Genomic DNA, 21900 nt, shown 5'->3' with positions numbered 1-21900 from the left:
TCTTCGAGAAAAGGCGATTGGAGAGCAAAATCTATGCAGAAAGTCATCTCGAAGAAATATAAGAACAGAGTAATGTCCTTGGCACATAATCTATAGTGAATGGACAATTGTATGTCCTAAAGACTTTAGACAGAATGACAGAATACTATCAAGTTTCCATTGACCAGGAATATCCAGCGACATTACTAGCTTTTTCATCAATGCGATATTTTTGAGAACACATTTCTAAAGATACCTCTAAGAAAAATGTCAGCCATGAACGCTCCATTTACCAGGCCGATGCCGATTTGATTGGGCCTATTACGCATGTCTACAGTCAGTCCCGAAGGTTTGGTTATTACAATGGTTACACGTCAGTCGGGTGCGTGACGTCATTTTAATTTGTGTCGTTGAGTTGTTTGTTTTTATCACATGTTTGACGACGCGGGAGTGTAATAAACCACTACATAAAAATAATAATACACTAGTGTAATAAAGCGCTGACGTCAACGTCGTTTACAATATAGGAGACGTTGGTCACATTAACTTGTTTATAATAGCTAAAGAAAGTAGAAAAGCTAACTTGTGATAAAAAGAATATTCCATTTGTGATTTTCCACATTGAATTTATTTAACTCGTTGAATAAAATTGATAAAATGCTCGGCAGAGCATCCCATTTTATTATTTTATTCAACTCGTTTAATAAATTCAATATGAAAATTCACTCATGTAATATCATCTATTTATTCATGTCATTGTAAATTTTATTAATGCTTTGGAAGTAATTCATTATAATTTACATAATATTAAAATGTTTAAATTCGTATGTAATAAAAAAGTTATTAGCTCTATATCGAGAAATATGCACTCGTTTAGCAGCGAAAATATTGCGCGACTTAAACTTGAGCCCAGCACATAGACCGGTCATAAAGCAAAAACTATGGACCGGTGATTATGTAAGGAGTCATGTAATGGTATGCCCTGCATCATGCTCTCATAAGTCAGTGGAGGAAATAAAAGGACATTGTGTGATTTCAATTACCATTCTCCTCAAGTAACCTTAAAAATAATATTTCTACTAAACTTCTATCGAAAGAAAAATATGACCCTGATAATGAATCTAACGACCCCGCAATGTCTTCATTCACAAAAATAAAATGACTTTGAAACGTTTTGTCTGAGTACTTTCCCCTTATATACATATACAATTTCATTTTCAAATGGCATGACTCCCCCCACCACACTCCCGTGCATCAAGAAGCCACTCATGGAATATGTGTATATATCAAAAATCAACATTATGTGTTAAGTGTTAATTTTTTTCTGATGCATGGGGGGAGTACTTTTATTTCTCCAAAATACACATAAGTACCATGATTATTGACACATATATATTTTTTGCATCATGTGTTTCTATCAAAGAAAATATTTTACACTTGAATAGGGCGTTATTAACCATTAAATAACATTCTCATGGTTCCCGGACACTTCAAAGAATTAATATGTTGCCTCTCCGCCCTTCTAATTACCATACTACTGGTCATATTAACCTTTTTTTTTTGACCAACCTATCAGATCTTTGGTATATAGATACAATTGAAGGAATTCTCATCTTTGATAAGGTAAAATATACAGGACTGAGGTCAATGTCACTAATACTAAACTCAGCAACATTACACGGCTCTACAAGACCCCTAGAAACAACATTACTTGGCCCAACTAGGTCCTTAGCAACAGCATTATCACACCCTAAAAGGCCCTCATCAATAACATCATCAGAACCTGTTAGGTTTCCACAAGCTATTGCTTTTGTACTCATTGCCTTTAAGTTTTCTTATGTTATTTTTTGCAGATGTTTTCTTTTTAGTACTAAAGTTGCACCAACTACATCTCTCCATATTTTACAATACAGTAACCCAGGTACTTACAATGTACTCAGATTGATACATAAATCAGTCTAGATATCGACCACTACATGTAGAAACATACCTTCTGCCCTGATTTATACACAATAGAGTGGTCAAGGTAGATATGAAAACACATGGGTGATTTCAATGATACAGGGTGGACTATATAAATGTTATTACAATTTGATGCTTTTTTTATTGAAAATTATCTTAAACTCTTAAATAAAACATATTTTCTGCTAAACTATAATTATATTAAATGTGTTTCAAAATTGTAATTACTTAATCCTAGATCATTACTAAATGAAAAAATTACTCAAAAATATTTTTTTTTAAAAATCAACGCTTGCTAATTTAATCTTGTTATTTTTCTTTTAATAATCGAAATTCAAAGAGTTATTCAATGAATGTGTACTGGAGACATATCAAACTACAAGATTTAATTCACTTTTTTTTTGTCCTTGTGCGCCTACTCTTTGAAATATTCATGGTTGAAAATGAAGACCAAATACCATAAAATCGTACGATGTCCTTGCCCATGTCTGCCTTACTTTAAATATTGAATGAACCTTTAAAGTCAAATATGTCTTCCTTTCTCATGTGTATGTTATTGATATGCCAAGTCAAGCGGAATGATTTTCGTTTATTGAATAGAATATTGATTTCACTTGTTACGTGTACACAAAAGTTTGTAGCTTAGCTTCTAGTTGATACAAGAGGAAATTAACGTTAGTATATCAGTTAAGAAATTATGTTATTTTTTTATTTATTTATATTTATTTAGTGCACATGGAAAATATCTTAGTCGGGCAATAGAGTAGACTAACGCTGATTCCATGGAATATGTCGACAACAGACCTGCTTTTAATTATGTAAAAAGAAAAATGGTCAACATGTACGGGTATATAAAGTGGGATTACGGAATATAACTCTCCGTACCGTTACTAATGTATCACTTTGACATTTCAGAATGGATTACGATCAAGATTACTTCATATACACGTCACTGTGTCTTTCTGAAGTTCTGTATGCTATTGGTTTGAAAGAGGATACGGTACTTGAAAGCAGACGTGCTTGGCTTCTGAGAGAATCTCTAATGACAATAACGTACCGACTAAATGGCTATCAACAAACTGTTTATATGTTTGGTAGCCTTACAGAAGGGACACACACATTGGGACTGATTTCTGACAACGGCTGCTTGATTTGTGACGAAAGCGTAAACGTAGTGACCAATAAAGACGACTGGAATCCTGGGCAGTTAAATTTGATGATTGACCACGATGCGTCTACGCCACCAGGATATTGTCTTCTACGTTGGTTGCCATTCGAAATTTTGTATCCGCACATTACTTCTCAAGTGTTTGATAAAATATTTCGTCCATATTTCAATAATCATTCGGAATTGGATTGTGAGCTGCATGGACCATCCATTAGGGTAAAAGGACAGTTTGGTTATAATGATCAAGACATGGTTTTTGCTTTCCGTTGTAAAACATGGCCGAGATCAGCTGAGTCATGGTTAACAGAGGAAGGATTAGGAAATTGGCCGACAAAAGAAATAAAATCGTTTGCTGTAAAAAGCGGGTGCTTCCTCGTAGGTGTTGCCAGTAAAGGTAGTAAGATGGAAGAATATGAATACAGAATATCTTTTTCTCAAGTGGAAAGGTGTTTAATGTTTAGTTTGAATATAACACAGATAAGATGTTATGTTTTAATGAAAATGATTATCAAAACATTTATCCATTCTGATGGCAGCGGTGTAATTTCAAGCTACATGTGCAAAACTGTTCTATTTCATTGTATAAAACATACCTATTCAAATTTATGGCACGAATCTAAATTGCTCTATTGTTTAACGCTATGTTTATCGGCCTTGCAGTATTGTGTTCTTAGCAGGAATTGTCCACATTTTATAATACATGACAACAATTTATTAAGTGGACGAGTAACAGCTGAATTCAGAACGCTGTTCATAGAAAAAATGCGTCGTATCATATTAGCCCGTGGGATGCAAATGATATACCTTCAGTACGATAATATTGGTCTACTATTACAATGTAAAATACAAAACGATCCCTGGGAAAGCGTTGACTTTTCATCTGAAATGCATAACGCTTTAATTTCTGGCGTGCTATTGCGTGATACCGGCAAGTGTATTTAAGATTTTCATAAACATATTTTATATGTTTTAAAACATAAAGAAGTGAATACTACGATACGTTATATACGCAAATGCATTTCTCAGCTGATTCGTGTACTTGTGGTAGGTAGTAAACTTGAGCGTATGGCGTGTAAGTTTTTGACAGCAGTGTTAAGTTCTACATTAGGATCTCTAACAGCTTCCTGTAGCATCTGTTCCTCCTCTTCAGTATCGTCAGAGGCCTTAAAGTGGTTTGATGCAGGCCTAGACTCGGACGTCTCTTCATGCCGATTGAAAAAGGCATCCGCCTTCTTTTGTGCTGGTGATATGAACGCTACTTATCTAATTTTAGAAGACATTCGGAAACGCTATGATTTAAATGTCGTAGAGCCAGTTTGTCGTTGCACCCTCCTCCCCAGTCATCCTGCAAGAGAGGGTTTTAAAACTGCCGCTTATCGACATAATGAAGGCGCTTTCAAACATATCGCGGCATTTTGTGTCAAGTTCTTGCGTTGCGAAAGTGGCTGCGTTCCAAAGGAATTACAGTATGAAATGTACAGATCTACAATAGCTGAACGACCACTGCGGAACGCTGATAACCAGTGGTTAGATTTGGCAATCATCGACTCTCTAACATACCTTTTATTTCTTCGATTCAAGACTTGTGGTCGCCTTGGAAAGCATACAGAGCAAAAACAAGCTTTAGAAGACCTTCTAAGGGCAATTGATATGGAACCAAATTTGGGTCACAGAGAAACCGCATTGAACTTGGTCGGACAAATTATGGAGAAAGAAGGAAAATTTGCTACTGCTTTAAAATTCTTTATAGCATCATTTAATGAAAGAGCTGAACACAATGCAGCAAAGGTTCTAATATGTAAAGTACTAGCAAAAATGATCAACAGTGACCGTTAAAAATGATAACCCTGCATGACAGAAGTAATATTGTGAACAAAGAAAATAAAACATTTATTTCTAGTCAGGTAGAGTCATATTATTTGACATTAGCTATAAAAATGTATTGACTGACTTAGTATTATTTTAACATAGACAAGCACGTCATAAACAAATATTTATGAACGCTTACACAATCATCAAGCAAATACATGATACCTTATGTTCCATAATAAATGCCCCACCCCTGCTAATAAACACTCGAATTTCATTTAAACAATAATTAAGCGAACACCATCACACTTTGGCAAGAAGACTTAAGGTGCTTCCTTTGTACGATCATCATCGTGAACGATAACAGTGTAGAGGCACTTGGCGCTCCTTAGCGTCCTTGAAGTCATACATGTTTGGTTTTGGTGTTCATACGCTGCTTTATTCTTTAGCCTTTTCGAAATCTCTGTCCTTGTCCATTGCTATTTTGAGAGTCATGTTGTTGAAGTATTCACAAAGAGGGTAGAATAATTTGAGCGGGTTATTTCATCGGGGATATGTTTGTCGAACTTATCGAGGATGCTCTTTTCGAAAGTAGTCCATATAAGAAATGTTGTTTTGTGTCTCTGTTAAAAATAATAACGTCGCATGGCAGAAGCAATATTGTGAACAAAGAAAATAAAACTTTTATTTATAGTCAGGTAGAGTCATGTTTTTAACATTAGCAATGAAAAGTTATTGACTAACTTAGTATTATTTTAACATAGACAATCACGTCATTAACAAAAATAAATAAACGCTTACGCAATCATCAAACAAATACATGATACCTTATGTTCCATAATAAATGCTTGCTAATAACCCTTGCTAATAAACTTCCCATGTCTTTCAAACAATAATTAAGCGAACACCAGCACACTTTGGCAAGAAGACTTAAAGTGCTTCCATCGTGAACGATAACAGTGGAGAGGCCCTTGGCGCTACCTAGCGTCCTTGAAGTCCTAAGTGTTTGGTTTTGGTGTTCATACGCTGCCTTATTCTTTAGCCTTTGGAAATCTCTGTCCCTGTCCATTGCTATTTTGAGAGTCATGTTGTTGAAATATTCACAAAGAGGGTAGAATAATTTGAGCGGGTTATTTTATCTGAGATATGTTTGTCAAACTTACTGAGCATGCTCTTTCCGAAAGTGGTCCATATAATAAATGTTATTTTATATATGTTCATAATTTTGAGTGTGGCTTTTAAAGTTAAGAGAAGAGAGCTTTGTCTCGGGGTTGATTTTTCTGCATATTGGCTTCTTGCTTTGTTCGGTAATGTAAACGGAGTAGTAATCGCCTTCTCCTGCATTATGTTTGAATAAAGGTACCAGGCTTCAGGTAGGAAAGTGGTCAAGGAACTTTATGCCTATTAGCTCTTCGACATTATAATCTACGTCACATTGGTTTTGGATGCTTATGCATATATTTTACATACTAAGGGTATATTGATGTGAAATGCCTGTGAGGAAAGGCCAGCTAATATCTGGCACGTGAAATTAGCTGCTACCTACCCGGAGGCCACTCTTCTAGTATTTCCGAAGCCATTTAGTTCACCTTCTTGCAGATTTGCATGTTCGCCTGACGTTACTTTTGGTCGTCTGCTAAAACGTATGACTGATTTTAATCTGATAACCTTATGTTTAAGGCAGTGGAGATCCAGTTCCTTATCGGTATTGACTGGTGTATACGCAAGGTCGTCCTTATCTGCTGAAAGGACACACTCATTGGGGTCACCTCTGCCCTTTTTGAAGATGCTGTGTAGCAGTTTCATTTTTAACACATTTGATTATGATGTCCATTTCATGTTTTTCTTGTCACATAAGATTTTGTCAACTTAGGCCTTTAAACCTACTTTTTGTCATTGACATAATGGTCACTGGCTAGTTATTTTTGGATTGGCTGGGTTTTTTAACCAATGATTTTGGAGTATTTCTTGTTTTATGGTCATGTGACCTTAGATTGTTGAAGAGACCACCATGTTTGATAGTTCTGCAAATGTTTGTTTCAAAGATCGTACTATTATAGCCTTTATAATTTTACTGAATTATATTTAAATGAAGAATTTGGATTCGTATCATGTTCTTGCATTGTACACTGTTTTGTTAATGTGTTATGTTTACAATGTGTTTTAAATTCAGTTAAGTAACACTAGATGTTATCTAGTGTTAGCCACTATACAGACCACTAGAATACCTGATAATGATGTATATGTATTTAAACTATGTTTTAAACTATGTATTGTGTTCTAAATGCTCAAGAGATTCATGTATCTTTTTATATGAAATAATTGATCAGTATTGTCATATAATTCAAGCTACTGTACGTATCATACCCTTTTGTCTGTATATTATAATACCACACCACGTCTCTGTTTTATGTTGTTATATATGTTTCAGACATGTTAAAAGTAGATTGAGAGATTATAGTTACAGAGACAGGCTTTTATGTAACACAGTGTGATTAGGTACAGTGTGTTGGAATGTGCGGTATATCATAAATGAACAGGTATTAAACATAATTAGTAGAAAGCCAGAAGGAGTTTCTCTACTAGAGTTGAACATACATGTTAGTATTTAGATGAAAAATAGTCATTCAACCATGTTTCTGTAACAAGGCTAATATCTGGGTTTGACCTGATCAGCTCAATACCAGGAATATTGTTTTCAGTTCTTTGAAAATCAATGGATATTGCACATGTTACCTTCCGCGCTTTCCTCGAGAGATGTCCAGAATTCGGTAGGTGGTGGTGTAACGATGGGGGAGATAAGCTGCCTCTTCCGTGCTTTTGGAGCACAGCATGTAGGATTTATACCGAGATGGCAACTCGGGTATATGAACATACTTGACATATTCTTATGACAGACTTGAAGGGTAATTCTGGTGTGCCCTTTCACCGCATAATTATAAATGCCATCTTATATATTGCGGCCATTTGTGTAAATTTAATTTCCTACCATTGTTCTAGCCATGTTACCATATTCCAGCTTTTAAAGGCGTCAGGGGGTCTCCCCTGGAAATGTTTGACATATACGTATAAAATGGTGTATTTTTTGTCTAGATTTTGTGTAGTTTTAAAATCGTTACGTACCAAATTTAGAATTTCAGTTTCGTTGCCACCTGATACTTTTCCGGAAATCCCAGAGTTGTCCATATACGTACGACCAATCACCGTGTTCAAACAACACAACATTAAAAACTCTGTCTCATAGTGTACGAGGTCGCAACCTATTTATTTCACCTTTCTTTTTATCTATATAACGAAATTGTCGACTAACATTAGATAACCGTTGATAAATTATACGCAATAACGGAGGTAGATATCTCGAGTAATGGCAGTTACTAAATTTATCGACGTTGGCTTGATGTAACAGTATTTCTATACGGATTATCCTAACACTGTTCCGAAAAAGATTTACAGGTTTGATTCTTTATTTTTTAACGACACTTAAGGATCATTAACTTGACCTTTTTCAGTTGTTGTTCAAATTTTGTCATTTGCATATTTCCCTACATTATTTACATGAAAATTATAAGATTGGTTGTGACAATCGCTGACATGTGCACTTTTCAGAGACCCGATTTTATACTTTTGCACAAAGAATTTCAGCTGCACTAATATTTTTTTTCTTTAATTTTATTCTCCTTCTTTTCTAGAACAAGTACATCAAATAAAAACATATATTTATTTTTTCTATTTTTTAAATTGTATGAAATTTCCAAGGGTTCGAACGTGTTTTGGCTCGATGAAGAGCAAAAGCGTAAAATGACGCACATGAGTAAAGGAAAGTACACGTTTTACCTAAGGCTACTTGATCTAATGTTTGCCGTCTTCCATACATTGTGTGAAGATAACATTTGTGAGTATATTACAGATAATAACGACGCGGGATGCAACCTGTTCTGTCTGTAAACGACACATGGACACGCCGTCTGAAATCTCTTAAATCATGAAATATATATTACTCTTTAGTGACACCTAGTCAAGCGAGAAATGCTGCAAACAAACTATGTGGCAAAATGAATTATAAAAAGTGACACTTCTTTGCGGTGTATCCAGAAAACACATTCTTGCATGCCTGGAAGAATTTTCCCGTGTTTTTGCCCGTTCTGGAAAACTCGTCTCACACCCCTTGGTGTAAGATGACTCTCTTGCTGTAATTTTTGAATGAAAACGTAAATTCATACGCTACTGTCATGAAATATCGCTTACAGAAAAAAAGCTTTTTTTTTATTTCTTCTTTTATCGGGTTAGCCAACCCACGTAACTTTTGGATACAGTGTACGCGGAAAAAAGTCTCGATAAAGGTAACATTTGGCCTATATTTTCCATACTACTTGATATAAAATGAAGTGCGTCGAAGACAGCGAAATGAGTACTTTCCTCCACACAAAGCGTCAGCCATCAGTTCTCAGTACTTTTCTTAAATACTTCCCCCATCTGTTTTTCTAGGACTAACTCTGTAGATAACGTATGGTCGAAGTGTTTCAGAAAAGAACTGAGAACTGATTCCAGACGTTTAGTGCGGAGGAACGCACGTACTTGTCTGTCTTCGACGCTCTGTCTTCGACGTTTCTGTAGCACATTCGATTCTATTGGCCTTTCGCTCATTGGTTAATAGTGTGAGGCAACCATCGGGCACAAACCGTTCTTACACCTCATTGCTTTGTAAGAACTGCATGAGTTCTCCCCGTTGATATGCCAAGTTATCTCGGATATCGTATCTTTATCAATCAGACGTCTTACAGATGGAATGTCCTTCGATGTCACTGCTGTTTTTGGGCCCGCCATGACGAGCCCTATCTTCAAGGATTTGCTGACCATTTTCAAATTTACGTATCCACCTATAAACAGTTTTCTCTGAGACTGCAGATTTCCCTTATGAAGTATATCTAGTTCACCGTGTATCTATCGTACAGGTATTTTTGAAGAACAACGTACTTTAATGTACGCTCTAATTGCAGATTTTGTTCGCTTTTCGTAGCGACATGTATTCTTCCTAGTGTACATGAATACACCTGATACAAAACTAAATATCTGCAAAACTTTACGGTAGTTTTCAAAACAATATGTAAAACTTTGCAGAATTATAAAGGGGTCATTCATGTATCATCCCTATCAAATAAGTTTCCTCCTTGTAAAACTAGAGAAACGCGCGATTGTCATTATTTTTAGAGTGACCCTCGTATTATATACTTTCTAAATGGCTTGCCGGTGTAACATTAAATATTGACCCCGTTGAAAATTGACCCCATGGTCCTTTTTCAACGTTAAGAATAGACCCCGCCAACGTTTCAACATTAAATTGATCAAAAGGTCGTTGAAAACGGACCAGTCTCTAAAGTTTGATCAATCATGGGGTCATTTTTTAACGGTTAGTTAAATTTGAGTTAAACGTCGGAGATCGTCTGTTTGTAGAAGAGAAACACACTGGGAAAAACCAGAAACTATCGCAGTATAAAAGGCGCGTTTGAAAATACACCGGCGGTTTTGATGCTGTATTTCAATGGCTGAGCTAAGTTAAGTTTGAACTACATAAAATATGCCGCAAAGAAAGATCAAAGACGCCGACGCCGCGTATGAAGCGACGTTCCTTTAACCAAAACGAGCGCTGAAGTGAAAACGTTTCAAGTTCACATAAGCACTTTGGTCTACAAGCAAAATGGAGGGTCTGGATGAAATAAAGACATATATATACTGGATAAAGAATATCCAAACCGGTTAAACAATGTATTTAAGAAAAGAAACTTAAGAAGGCAGTGTGTAGGTTATACCATTGACAAGTCTGGCGTTTTGTTAAAGCACGATAAGAGGATGTAGGACGATTCAGACTTGGACAAGGCATTAGAAAGCATACACAACCAGCCCCATGGCGGTCACTTAGGCATAAACAAAACATAAGAGCGGTCATAATAATTTTCATATAAAGGTCTTGTATTGGCGCTCTTACTCTCTGCTGTATCGACGGCCTGATTTTTCGCTCTAACGTGTTCTCCTTAAATGCGCCAAATCGATAGAAAGACATGACAGAAATCAGCCATGTGAAATGTGTCAATTTTTTAATAAAGTAAAGTAAATATAGAATGTATTGTGTTTTTTTCTCCAGAAGACGGGGTCCAGTTATCTTCAAGGTGTCTGGTGATGTGTCCTCTTTTCAATGTGATGTAAGAGTCTTAACATTTATCTGTAAAATCCAGAGTGTGTCGGGAGGGCGGATCCCATGACCCATCCCATCTCGGCCTCTCAGCTTGGGGTTTCCGTGTCAGCTAGATATAGATATATGTCGAAGGCCAAACTGGAATCTAGGCAGATCCGGAATCGGTCTAGACCAAACTAGACCGATTTCAGATCTGCCTAGACCAAACTAGAATTCTAGTTTGGCTAGACCAATTCCGGATCTGCCTAGGCCAAACTGGAATCTTTCTTATGAACTTAAAAATATTTGTAATAGATGAGAATCAATGTTCTGGTTTATATTTTTTGCATTAAAGCATTAAAGAATAAGAAAAAAAGCTCTATTTACAAGGGATACATAATTTTATTTTTTACAACATGTCCCAAAATTATGTAATAAAACCAAAATATTCCCCACCCCACTGAAATATTATCATCAATTCTTTTTGAAGATTATCTTGTTTAATAGTAAAAATTATAAAGGTAGGCCTTTTATTTTCAACTTCTGTACTTAATGCAGAAGTGAATGTTTTATATTGGTTATTGGTTAAGGTATTTTATAAATAAAATGCCATAAACATGTTTATTTGTTTTGTTTTTTTTTTCATCTAAAACTGAATAATATGGTATGTTTTCCATCCTTTAGGAAAGAATAAATTATAAAAATTGCCCAAAAGAAACAAAAAATACAAACTATATATCACCATCAAAACTTAAACAAGAAGATTCCAGTTTGGCCTAGGCAAATCCGGAATCGGTCTAGCCAAACTAGAATTCTAGTTTAGTCTAGGCATATCCGGAATCGGTCTAGACCAAACTACAATTCTAATTTGGCCTAGACCAAACTAGAATTCCAGTTTGATCTTGACCGATTCCGGATATGCCCAGATTCCAGTTTGGCTTACGACATATATGTGGAGTGTGTTTTTATAAAGGTCAAATTCTCGTCTGCTTCTAACAACTAATTTTGCTTGACATGTTTTCAAAATTATGATCCCCATGCTTTTCCCATGCAATGACCATACATTCATTTCCGCGGAAAGTAGTACACTTTATGTCTTTAAGCGGTGATAAGTTTTGTAATTACAAGTCGGTAACATGTAGAAGTTTTGGCTGTACGATGTGCACAGTATATAATTCTGAAAGTTTAGGAATATGCATTTTACCGAGTCTTAAACTGTGAATGGTTTGACTTGATCCACCCATAATATACACCTAAGGCCAAAAGTTCTGCACGGGTTTTAGAAGTCTAATAACTTTTTCAAATTTTGACCAATTGTCCTAAAACTGGTTTCATTTTGATTGCTACACAAATCTGCAAATTATTGTTATAAAAATTCCGGTAAGCGACAATGTCTTGGTTGAGCGGTCATGGTGAGCACGAATTTCACGTGCAATGTGCAACGTGTAGATTCACAATGTAATTTTGAGTTTTTAAGCTTATCTTGCTTTGATAAAACCTGACACGTCATTCGCCAGTGTAATTTTTTAATTTAACTTGACGTTAACGTCATAATGAAACTCTCAAATGCGATAGTATGCGCGCTAAAGGCCAGTTGCAAGATGGGATCACTGTAGCGCAAGTTGCAAGAAACTTAGGAGTTCACGAATATACCATTCGTCGTCTAAGACAACGATACGGCGTTACCGGGAGAGTTAACGATCGTCGACGTGAAACTACACGTCAGCAGGACATGTGCATAGTTTTAACTCATCTACGAAGACGTCTTGAAGTTCTTATTAATACTGCTAGGATCACGCCAGGCAGGACCCGTCGTCATGTGAGCGCGTTTACGATTCGACGTCGTCTACGTGAAGTTGGAGTACGTGCAAGACGTCCTTATTGCGGCGCCCGTTTGACACCTAGGCACCGCCGAATTCGTAATGAGTTTGCCAGACGTCATCTGTCTTTTTTCTCTGCATATTTCTGGTGTTATGTAGTAATTTACTATTTTGCGGTTTTGGTCGTTAGCGTACCATATTTATTTTCGTTATTTGGGTGGTGTTCAACAAAATGACATACAATGGCCTTAAACTCTTTCGTCGATTCAAACAGATTGCTATAAACATGTTGAATCTGCAACGAAAAAATATCACAATATAATATTTATTAGTAGGACCAGGCTTTCTGCAAGATATTGAGATTAACATTTTTGTGGCGTACCAGTGTTTTTCTTTGAACTTTAAATTTTAGCATTTTCATAGAACCAAAGATTTTCTTGGACATCTATATTTCTTATTTACGACCTCAGCTAGAATATGCTTCTTTAGTTTGGGATAATTGTGCACAATATGAAAAAGATACCTTAGAAAAATTACAATATGAGGCAGCTCGGGTAGTTACTGGCCTAACAAGATCGGTTTCAATACAAAAAAATACCATATGAGATAGGTTGGGTAACACTCTCCGACAGAAGAAAAATTACTTTTAATGTACAAAGCCAAACACCAATTATTACCACAGTATTTGATACAGTTATTTCCCCCTACAGTTGACTCAGCTTATGGCAATCACTACTGGTTAAGAAATAATGCCGACTACGCTTTAGTAACAAGAAGAACTGAAATGTATTCTATGTCTGTTTTACCATCAGCATTACAACTTTGGAATGATCTTCCGTTAAATATTCGTCACTCAGAATCACCATCTTCTTTTAAAAGTAAACTGAAAGAATTATATCAACCGCCAGTAGTTCCATCTTTTTTCACTAAAGGCGAAAGATTTCCAGCCGTTCATCATGACCATATAAGAAATAACTGCAGTAATCTTAATTCTGATTTGTATAAAAACCATCTCTTTCCGAGCCCGTCCTGTGAATGTTGTGCTGAGAATGAAAAAACTGAGCATTATTTTTTCACTTGCAAACGATATACACTTCAGAGGCGGACATTATTCATTAATAATAGAGCCTTTCATCCTCTTAGAGCAAAGAAACTCTTATTTGGCATTGATATTTTATCAGAATCCATCCCAGAATGAAAAACGTTTTAAAGAAGTCCAAACTTATATTAAGGAGAGCAAAAGATTCAAATAATATAAAACGCTGACCCGAGTTCAACAAAAAATATAACTGCTGCAAACTTATTTAGCGAAAACTGGGGGCCGTGGTGTCAGTACTAGCGGCAACTAAACAATGGTATATCTTCCTGTTTGTTTATTTCTTTATTATTTATTTTTTTAGTATTTTTTATCACATTTTGTTATATATGTAACAAAATAATTATTTAACTTCTTTTCAATACTTTACATCTTTTCAATGCATATTTTCCCAAATCTTTGTTAAAATCTTGAAATTGTACAACCAACCATACAACCATAACACATTACTTTTGAGCTACTTATAAACTAACTGTTCTGGGGAGGGCCCAAAATAATGTTGGAATAGCTTTTGGCCCAACACATTTGTATGTATTTGATTTAATGCTTGTATTAAATGTGATGTATACATGTGTGAATATATAAATATACAATAAAATATGATTAAACTAAAGTGTCGTACCAATGCCAAATTTAAAAAGATACATTTAACCTTATTTTGAGATAATGCATGTAATATCAACTGAAACAATGCTCAGCTTAGATAGCGTAGGAAGAGAATATACATTTACAACTGCTAAGCAGAACAAAAATATTGCCCAGTGTTGCAATAAAATGGCTGTGAGTTAGATTTAGAGCTTATTACATAAATTACAACAAAGTAAACGTTATAAATATCAATGTAAAGACATCCCGTATCTGAAGGATTAAAGAAATCACTGATTTGTGCTTTTAATAGGAAATGGTAATGTACATTTTATTAGATGTATTCTATAAAACTCAGTGATAATGTCAACATTACATAGTACAGTAAAATGTGAAACAGGTCAGTACAAATATTTTCAGTCGGCGCTCATTTATGGCCGAATTCTCCGTCATTTGAACATATGCAAAGCTGAAATTTTGCACATGTTTTCTTTGTATGTAACTAAATAAATCGTACGATTCAAAATGTTCATCAAAAGACAATAAGTGGCGATATCAGGAGAAATGTGTCCACGGCCCACATTTATCAAATGATAAAGTTGTCATTTTATCACGAATTTTAGCGTTTATAATTAAGATTGACCCATTTTACGCTTTTGAGAGCATATACACAGTAGCTGGCTACTAAAAATAAAATCCCTTTTTTCTATAATAGTAAAATAGAGTAGTAAATTTTATCTACCTTGTTGACAAAAATCAATCACGTTTTCGGAAAATACCTTATCAAAAAATGGCAATACTCGGTGTACGCACCCTCACCGTGAAGACTCGCAGATAAACATTAAGTTGGACCCAGTCGAACTTTGGACCTTGGAGGATATTGATTTTACTTGATACACATACACAAAAACTTTGTAGCTTAGCTGCTAGTGGACATAAAAGGGAATTAACGTTAGTATATCAGTTAAGAAAGTATGTATTTTGAAAATTATTTATATTTATTAAACGCACATGGATTATATTGTGACGAAAATACTATATGCCTCGCCGCCGTGTCCAGGCGGCTTATTTGAGTGGGTGGAGAAATCTCTCAAAGTTGTGGTAGCGTGACTGTTAGCCAAAGCAGCTGGTTGATATTACAGGGGGAGGGGGGTGACCTCAATCTTTGGAGTTGTAGTTCTATAAATGACGATCTATTTACGAAGTGGTGGTTCTCTATATGATGTGATTCAGACTAAGACACTGGGTCTTGTCTTTCTGAAGATGATGTAGATCTAGCCGCGGTGACTAAAATGTCACAGGCTATAGTCACAGTTTGAACGCAAATGAGTATACAAGTAACAGTTAAACTAATTTAATTAAGTAACAATTTAGTTCCAAAGGTGCAGTAATTTATTAAAGATGATTTAGAAATACTTTCTTAACTCTAACACAAGCTGTCAGACCTCAAAACTTACCAAAAGTCCTGGCGATTTTTAAAGTGTCAATGAAAATCCCCACCCCCCTAAAAAACTTACTAGAAAATTTAAACAATTTAAAATGTTTAAATTGTTAAACTTTACCTTACTTTCTGTAAGTGTTTTAGAAGCTAGATAAAATTTCTGCTGATCAATAGAAAATCTAGAAAGCGACTACTAACAACTGTTTGAGCGTTCCGAGCCGGTAGCGCGCATATGCAGTCACCGTCTCAGAGCCGATGCACATGCGCAGTGCACGTAACTGAGCCGGTGATCGAACTCTCAGAGCCGATGCACATGCGCAGTACATGTACAAGAGCCGGTAATGAAGGGAAAACTGTTCCCGTGTAATAATACAAAGCTGCACGTTAACCGACATCGATAATCAATCGACGCATGCGCAGACAAAGACATGTATGAGCTGTTTTTCATGGGAGTATTTTCAGAGGGTGATGTTTTTTAAGAGTAGATTATTTTCTTATATGTAACATAACATGTAAATATTTTCCTATTTCTGATAAAAAGACATGTCATACTCATTGACCATATATATGGTCTTCATATCATTGAAATGCTCTAAAGTACTGAAAATAAGGTCTCAAGATTTCATTGTTTATATGTTTTAAAGAAGGAACTGAATTGATAGAGTGTAACTTGAAAAGGAAAGTTAACATTTGTGTACGAGAACAAATTAGCAAAAATAAGTCACACCATGACAGTCACTAAAAGCTGTCTAAAACAAAATGGAATAAACTCATTATTAATGAAAACTTACTTCAGGTTCATAAATACAAAATAGATGGTAACAATTTACTAACAAATACGGTCATTGTAGCTAAAATAACCGTACACAGTACACGTGTATTTGTCAGTATTTTTATAAGATATCATACAGTGTTTAAAAAGCATGCATGAATAATTGACATGAAACTACGAAAACCTGTACGTGTGTACCCGCGGACTACTCCCCACCCCAACAAAAAAAGCAGTTCGTCCGCGAACTGGAAGTAAGTGTGAATCTGTGTCTACCCAATGACAGCTTTTCGAATAACAAATCCGACAATATAAATAAACAAATGTTATCATACATAAGGCACCCTTTCGACTACCTTTAATAAATAACAAATAACACAGTCACATTTTACTATTAAAATTGTGTAACAACTTGCTATAACTTGTATAACAATTGATAAATTTCTTAACTATTTAAAAGCATTTTACTATTTAGTTCAATTAATATTTTAGACTAGCCACTAGACTGATAATAAAGACTTTGTCACAAAATCTCAACTTTTGTAATTTTTCTTTTATTTTACGAAATAGTAACAAAAGTCTATTTTAGAGATTTTCTTAGAGAGCTGATTGTGATATTGTCATGATATTGGACATAGGATATAGACTGGTTATTTTCACAATATCAAAAATTAAAAATATATATATATATCATAGTCTAGGAGGTAGTCTATTATTATTTCATATTAAACATAAGTAAATACGGCCAGGATAATCAATTACCTCACATCCAAATTGATGATAAAAACACTTAAGTATGTAAATACCTGAAAACGACAATATAACATTTACATAGCGGAGTTTCATTTCAATTAAACAATTTCATGTTTTTTATTATGTTCGTTTCACAGTTCCTCGTGCCTCTCGTTATACATTTTTACAGTTGCTTGTTTTCTGTTTTCACAGTCTCTCGTTTAATGTTTTCTAAATTCCTCGTTTTATAATCACGACCTCTTGTTTTATATTCACAGTTCCTTCTTTTTCTGTATTAGTCTGGTTAATAAATGTGATATTTGTTTTAGACCCGGCATTGGATTGTATAGTAAATGTTTAATGATATTCTGTTAGGGAATATATTTTTATTGAAGAATCTGAATGATGCCCAGCTGGCATCATTGAGCATTTTGAGAAATTCATGATGGCATCCAAGATGGCCGCCAAAATCAGAAAAATCAGAAAAAAAAATATTAGTGGTGCAAGAAATAACTTACAAATTGCTATTTGCGGATTGATTGTACTTTACATGTTTCAAAAATATTTATATATCTTTATTTATTGATTTAGTCAATCTAAGATGGCATCTAGGACGGCTGTGGAGTTCAAAATGGTGGTTAAAATGGCCGCCACAATTGCTTTTTTTGGCGAATTGTATTAACAACCACGTATGTTAATCAAATTTGCTGATATCAGTATTGAAATATGTAATAACTGTTTAAATAGAAAACAATTTTAATCACTTGACTATTTGCTGATCCAAAATGGCTTCCAAGATGGCCGCCCAACTTGAAAGAAGTTGGAAACAATGCTGAATATTGGTCTTATTTCTTTGGTCTGTTAGTATATATAAAGTAAATCATCATGAACATTCTAAATACATGCTGTATATTATATTTGCTTATTTTACAAAGAATACGTAATACAATATGGCTGCTATTATTAAGTAACATTAAATGTAAAATCAAGCAGCATGTTTGTATTCATAAAGGTATGTTAAAATGCGCATTGAAATGAAAATGCCAAAATAATTATGTGAAGTTCTCTCTACTTAACTACCTAACGCACATTCTTTGTTCATTGTTGCATTGATCAGCATTGTCCTGTTGACATGTAATAAACATCGAACATGGAAGTCGTGCCTGATTACAGCTGCACCATTTTGTTAAACATGGGTTGTCAATCGCGCAACCGCATTTTATTATCTTCAGTACTTTAGGTGGTGCCAAAGCTACAATGGGTGCTACTGATACAGGAACCAGTGTCTTCATTACCTCGTTCCTATGCCAACCAAATTCACATGGGTCCATATTTGGCGTGTCTGCATGAAGAGCATGCTTCCATGTACAGGCCTGTAAATGTGCATGTCTAATGTTTTTAACAAATGTTTTTTTTGTAGATGCCAATGAAGCCAGTACTGGCATGGTTTTGCTGGACTTGCCAACTTTGGCCGCCCTTAGCCTTTGTTGCGTTACAGACATGTCGTTTGAAGTTGGTTGGCCATAACAGGCTGATACAAACCTTGTTGATTCAATTATTATAATGTCATTGATGTCAGCTGTTATATCACCAAAAGATTTTAAGAGATAACTAACTTGCTCAATCTTAATCACATTTGATTTGTCAAACTGCATGTATGTAACGCGACAAAGGCTATGGGCAGCCAAAGTTGGCAAGTCCAGCAAAACCATGCCAGTACTGGCTTCACAGGCACCTACAATAGAAGCATTTGTTGAAAGCATAAAACATGCACATTTACAGGCCTGTACATGGAAGCTCTTCATGCAGACACGCCAAATATGGACTCATGTGAATTTGGTTGGCATAGGAACGAGGTAATGAAGACACTGGTTCCTGTATCAGTAGCACCCATTGTAGGTTTGGCACCAACAGAATTCCTGAATATAATAAAATGCGGTTACCCGTATTTAACATAATGGTGCAGCTGTGATCAGGCTCGACTTCCACGTACGTTGTTTTGTACATGTCAACATGACAATGCTGATCAATGCATCAATGAACAAAGAACGTGCGTTAGGTAGTTAGGTGAAAAGAACTTCACATAATTATTCTGGCATTTTCATTTCAATGCGCATTTTAACATACCTTTATGAATACAAACACGCTGTTTGATTTTACATTTAATGTTACCTAATAATAGCAGCCATATTGTACAAATATTCTTTGTAAAATAAGCAAATATTAATAAAACATGTATTTAGAATGTTCCGTGATTTACTTTATATAAATTTAATACTAACAGAACAATGAAATAAGACCAATATACAACATTGTTTCAAACTTCTTTCAAGTTGGGCGGCCATCTTAGAAGCCATTTTGGATCAGCTAAATAGTCAAGAGATTAAAATTGTTATTTCATTTAAATAATCATTACATATTTCAACATTAATATCAACAAATTTGATTACCATACTTGATTTGTTAATACAATACGCCAAAAAGGCAATTGTGGCGGCTATTTTAGCCGCCATTTTGAATTCCAGCCGTCCTAGATGCCATCTTGACTAAATCAATATATAAAGAAATATAAATATGTTTGAAACATTTAAAGTGCAATCAATCCGCAAATAGCAATCTGTAAGTTCTTTCTTGCGCCACTGATATATTTTCTATACGCCCGTTTGAAAAACGGGACGTATTATGGGAACGCACCTGGCGGGCGGGCGGATGGGCAGCCGAGCATACGGCGTCGAGAGACTTTGTCCGGGGGATATCTTCTTCATGCATGGACGGATTTTGATGAAACATGGCACAATTGTTCACCATCATGAGACGGAGTGTCATGCGCAAGAACCAGGTCCCTAGGTCTAAGGTCAAGTTCACACTTAGAGGTCAAAGGATACAAGAATGAAAACTTTGTCCGGAGCATTTCTTCTTCATGCATGGAGGGATTTTGATGTAACTTGGCACCATTTTTCGTCACCACGGGATGGAGTGTCAAGCGGAAGAAACAGGTCCCTAGGTTTAAGGTGAAGGTCACATTTAAAGGCAAAAGCTCAGATGAAAGAATGACTTTGTCCGGAGCATTTCTTCTTCATGCATGGAGGGATTTTGATGTAACTTGGCACAATTGTACACCATCATGAGGCGAAGTGTCATGCGCACGTCCCTTCTTTAGAATTACTTCCCTTTGTTGTTAATGTAATCAGCCTATATTATAACTTTTTCGTTACTAGTCGTAGGGAAAAATTGAGACCACTTTTCTGTAGTACAACATGCATGTTAAATCCAATTAAGAGGTGTATTTGGACCTATCTCTACCTAGTAAGGATTTGTGTGTGGACTTACATATTTTTTTTAAAAGATTAACTTCACTTAGTTGTTACTATAAATAACTTATATTGTAACTTTTTTATAATTGACCGTAAGGAAAAACCAAGACCACTTATCTGTGGTACAACATAGATGTTACTTTCAAATTTTAGGTGTATTTTAAGGTATCTGTACCTGGTAAGGAGTTTTTTGTGGACTTAGAAAAACAAAAGAATTACAATAATTACTAAACAACCACAAAATTAAAATAACATTTGCAACTACAGGTGCTAGTATAAAGAAATTTGCTGTGACACGCCTATATTGTGACATTCTGGCACTCTTGTCTGATTTTGGCGGCCATCTTGGATGCTATCTTGAATTTCTCAAAATGCTCAATGATGCCAGCTAGGCATCATTCAGATTCTTCAATAACAGCATATTCCCTAACAGAATACCATTAAACATTTACCATACAATCCAATGCCAGGTCATTTTTAAGACTGACAGGACTATATGATGTCTTTTCTTTTTTAGTACAAGAAATCGATTTCAGCATCGTCACCGACAAAAGGATTCCTCCCAGAGTGCTTAAGCATGGCTCGTTGGTTCGAGCAGACTTTGGTCGCATATAATATTCTATTGGCTTAGGTGTGATAAAAAATCTCTAGTAAAACCGATTCCTTTATTATGAGAGTACTTCTTTTGTATGTGTAGTTGACCTTGGCTTATCAGTTCCTACCTGTAACGCGTTCATTCGATGACTTTTAATTAGCTGGTGTATTTATGTTCGCTGAAGGTGCTCCCTTAAAATATGTCCTAGGTTTATGCATTATGGCTTGATGTAATTCTCCTTTCAACGGACTGTTTTTCACCTTTATTAATCTGTTATCTGTAGTTTGTTTTGTTTGTTGCAGTGTCTGCTGTTCTTCGTTTTGTTGATCTTCTACAGGTCGTTGTTGGTCGTCTTGATGTGGATCTTCTGGTTGTTGTTTCTCTTGTTTTTGGTCTTGTCCTTTTTGTTGTTGATCTATTGATAATCGTTCTTCCTCCTCCTAAATTGTCTTAATTCTTGT

The 21900-nt window shown here is 35.4% G+C and overlaps 2 protein-coding genes across 3 annotated transcripts in view; both read left to right on the top strand.

The window, feature by feature from the left end:
• The first annotated feature begins 2537 nt into the window (after positions 1–2537).
• On the top strand, positions 2538–5615 carry LOC123541362 (uncharacterized). Of its 2 annotated transcripts, none has more exons than XM_053526933.1 (2): positions 2538–2615; positions 2857–5615. In XM_053526933.1, exon 2 carries the CDS (start codon positions 2858–2860, stop codon positions 4049–4051), a length of 1194 nt encoding a protein of 397 aa, XP_053382908.1. In that variant the 5' UTR covers positions 2538–2615; position 2857; the 3' UTR covers positions 4052–5615. The 2 variants fall into 2 exon arrangements, with proteins under 2 accessions (XP_053382908.1, XP_045182727.2); XM_045326792.2 differs by having other exon boundaries at positions 2539–2615.
• A 2625-nt stretch (positions 5616–8240) lies between these two features.
• Positions 8241–21900, top strand: part of LOC123541368 (1-deoxyxylulose-5-phosphate synthase YajO-like) — a 34564-nt gene continuing 20904 nt past the window's right edge. The window contains exon 1 of the mRNA XM_045326821.2: positions 8241–8371. The gene's annotated coding sequence lies outside the window, so the exon portion shown is untranslated. The remainder of the gene's footprint in view (positions 8372–21900) is intronic.

The sequence above is a fragment of the Mercenaria mercenaria genome, chromosome 16, assembly GCF_021730395.1.
Source record: "Mercenaria mercenaria strain notata chromosome 16, MADL_Memer_1, whole genome shotgun sequence".
NCBI lineage: Eukaryota > Metazoa > Mollusca > Bivalvia > Venerida > Veneridae > Mercenaria > Mercenaria mercenaria.
Note: the sequence above shows the minus strand (reverse complement) of the source record. Positions and strands in the feature narration are given on the sequence as shown.